At 34.8% G+C, this 2,233-nt stretch overlaps 2 protein-coding genes across 2 annotated transcripts in view; both read left to right on the forward strand.

Annotated features, from left to right (window-relative positions):
- Positions 1-2,233, forward strand: part of LOC119594266 (DNA repair protein complementing XP-C cells homolog) — a gene marked incomplete in the record, with an annotated part of 63,731 nt that overhangs the window by 26,658 nt on the left and 34,840 nt on the right.
- LOC119594067 (TNF receptor-associated factor 6-like) overlaps positions 1-2,233 on the forward strand; it is an 8,287-nt gene extending 6,054 nt beyond the window's left edge. Inside the window, 1 exon segment of the mRNA XM_037943108.1 lies at positions 301-2,233. Coding sequence (XP_037799036.1) covers positions 301-1,380 — 1,080 coding nt within the window. The 3' untranslated portion in view covers positions 1,381-2,233.

Consider the following 2,233-nt stretch of genomic DNA (forward strand, 5'->3'; position numbering starts at 1 on the left):
ATCATATTACAGAAATTGAATATTATGAAAAAAGAGACACAAATGATAAAATTTTACTTATTTTTATTATTATTGCCCTGAGGTATAGACTAGGTCAGGTAATAGAAGCTTTATTGTTTCATTTTCTAAGTGTGTATATGGAAAGGAGATGCTAAATTTATTTATTACAGTGCCTTCTTTTAAATGTTTTAAGTTTGATCTATTTTGATTCAGAATTCCAACTGTAAAGATTGAATATAAAGGAATAAACATGTATACCAAAATAACTGCATATTCATATTATTCTTGTTTTGCTTACAGCTTCTGTCTTCAGCATACAAGAAGATCAACACCTTTGTGTCAGATCTTAGTCGTACAGTAGGTCTAATTCAATCTCCGTTTGGAAACTTCAGTCGACAACCAAGTTTACGCAGCCAGATATCAGCAACATCACCCATCCCAGAGAATCACACAAGTCCATCACTTCCAGAAAGAACCCTAGAAAAGTCCTTAGGTGCAACTGGAGGGACAGTAGGCTGTAATGAAAAATCAGGTGTCTTTTCCTCTCCTCAGTCTGGGGACAAAGGCGGTGCTGACTCAGGTATTGAACTGAACAAGCTTCACCTACAGCTGAACCAAGTGAGTATAGAAGGAGTAGGCAAGAGTCCATCTTCAAAGTCTTTGTCCACAGTGTCTCATCAAGAAATTATTTTAAGGGATCTCTGTGAGAAGAGTGTAGATTTGAATCAGAGGATGCTTGAAGAAACCATCAAATTAAGTAATTTAGCTAAAAGAATTGAAGAAGTTGATGCCCTTGTTGAAGCTCAGCTAATGGAAATGAGTGGAAAATATTGTAATGGTGATTATGTTTGGAGAATCAAAAATTTCTCCCAATTTTGTGCGGAATTACAGAACAAACCAGGAAGAGTATGTCACAGCCCATCATTCTACACATCACAATTTGGATACAAGTTTTGTCTTCGAACTAATATCACATGGAAGTCTGATCAGTATTTTTTAACTCTATTTATTCATGGAATGCAAAGTGAGAATGATGACTTCCTGGACTGGCCCTTTAGTGGACGCATAACTCTTTCTGTACTAGACTGTGATACATCATTACCTAAAAAACATATCACAGAGACCATGGTGACTAAACCAGGTCTGCAGGCTTTCAAGCGTCCTGATGTTGCCCGTAATCCAAAAGGATTTGGATTCACAGAATTTGTACCCCTTGCAAAAATACTTCAACCCAGCATAGGAACCTTCCTCAAAAATGATACTCTCTGCATTAGAGCAACTGTTTGCCCTAACACTTGGAACCATGAGAGTAGTCAGAGCATGGAAAAACTTGGAATATTCAAAGAAAAGCTTCATATTGAGAAGCAAAGCTGTGTGTAATTGGAATATAAAAAAAACTGAAGGATATACTTTTTAATCATTTGGATTTTAACCCTATGGTGATGGATTTTTCTTGCGAGGCACTTACCAGGGCGCATGTAAAGTCAGCTTCTCAAGTGAAAAATTAGGTACAGGAAGTTTTTATTTACCCCACTCTTTGTGTGTATCTGCAGCATGTATGATTTATCGGAAACTAAGGCTAAAACAAGGCTTAAACCCTATTTTTGAGCTCAATTAGAGCTAAATAACAAACAGCTGTGTAGGCACACAACTTAGAGCAAGTTTACCATTCATGGTGTGGATCCTTGCCACACAACATTTGGGTATGGTTTGTAATGGCAAGAATGGATGTTGACCATCAATACGGGGTTTAGGAAGGGTTGTGATGAGTAAAGTGGAAGACATTTTTTAAACAACATGGAAAATTAATCATTCACCAGTCTTTAGATTTATATATTGAGTTAGTAATTTAATTATGAAATTATTAATATTGTCATCATCATTGTCCACATATATGACATTATCATCTTTAATTTTTTGTTTTATTAAGGTGATTGTTATTGTTTTATGGGTTTTATCTTAGTTTTTTTTTTTTTTAGATATTTGAAATGTGATCATAATTTCCTACTCTGAATATACTGAATGCCTGTAATGGAAAGAATAGTATAAAGATATTGACAGAGCATTCTTTGTTACTGCAGTTTGTTTACAAAGCTTTGGGCTTTTTTTCTTTACTGTCTCTTTAATTACCTTAAGAATAGAAAACATGTGAATCTCATTAGTGTTACAGCTAAATGATAATTTTTTTTTCTCATTCTGATGCTCACTTGTATGTAAGAAAACACATACACGT

Source organism: Penaeus monodon, chromosome 33, assembly GCF_015228065.2.
Source record: "Penaeus monodon isolate SGIC_2016 chromosome 33, NSTDA_Pmon_1, whole genome shotgun sequence".
Classification (NCBI taxonomy): Eukaryota; Metazoa; Arthropoda; class Malacostraca; order Decapoda; family Penaeidae; genus Penaeus; species Penaeus monodon.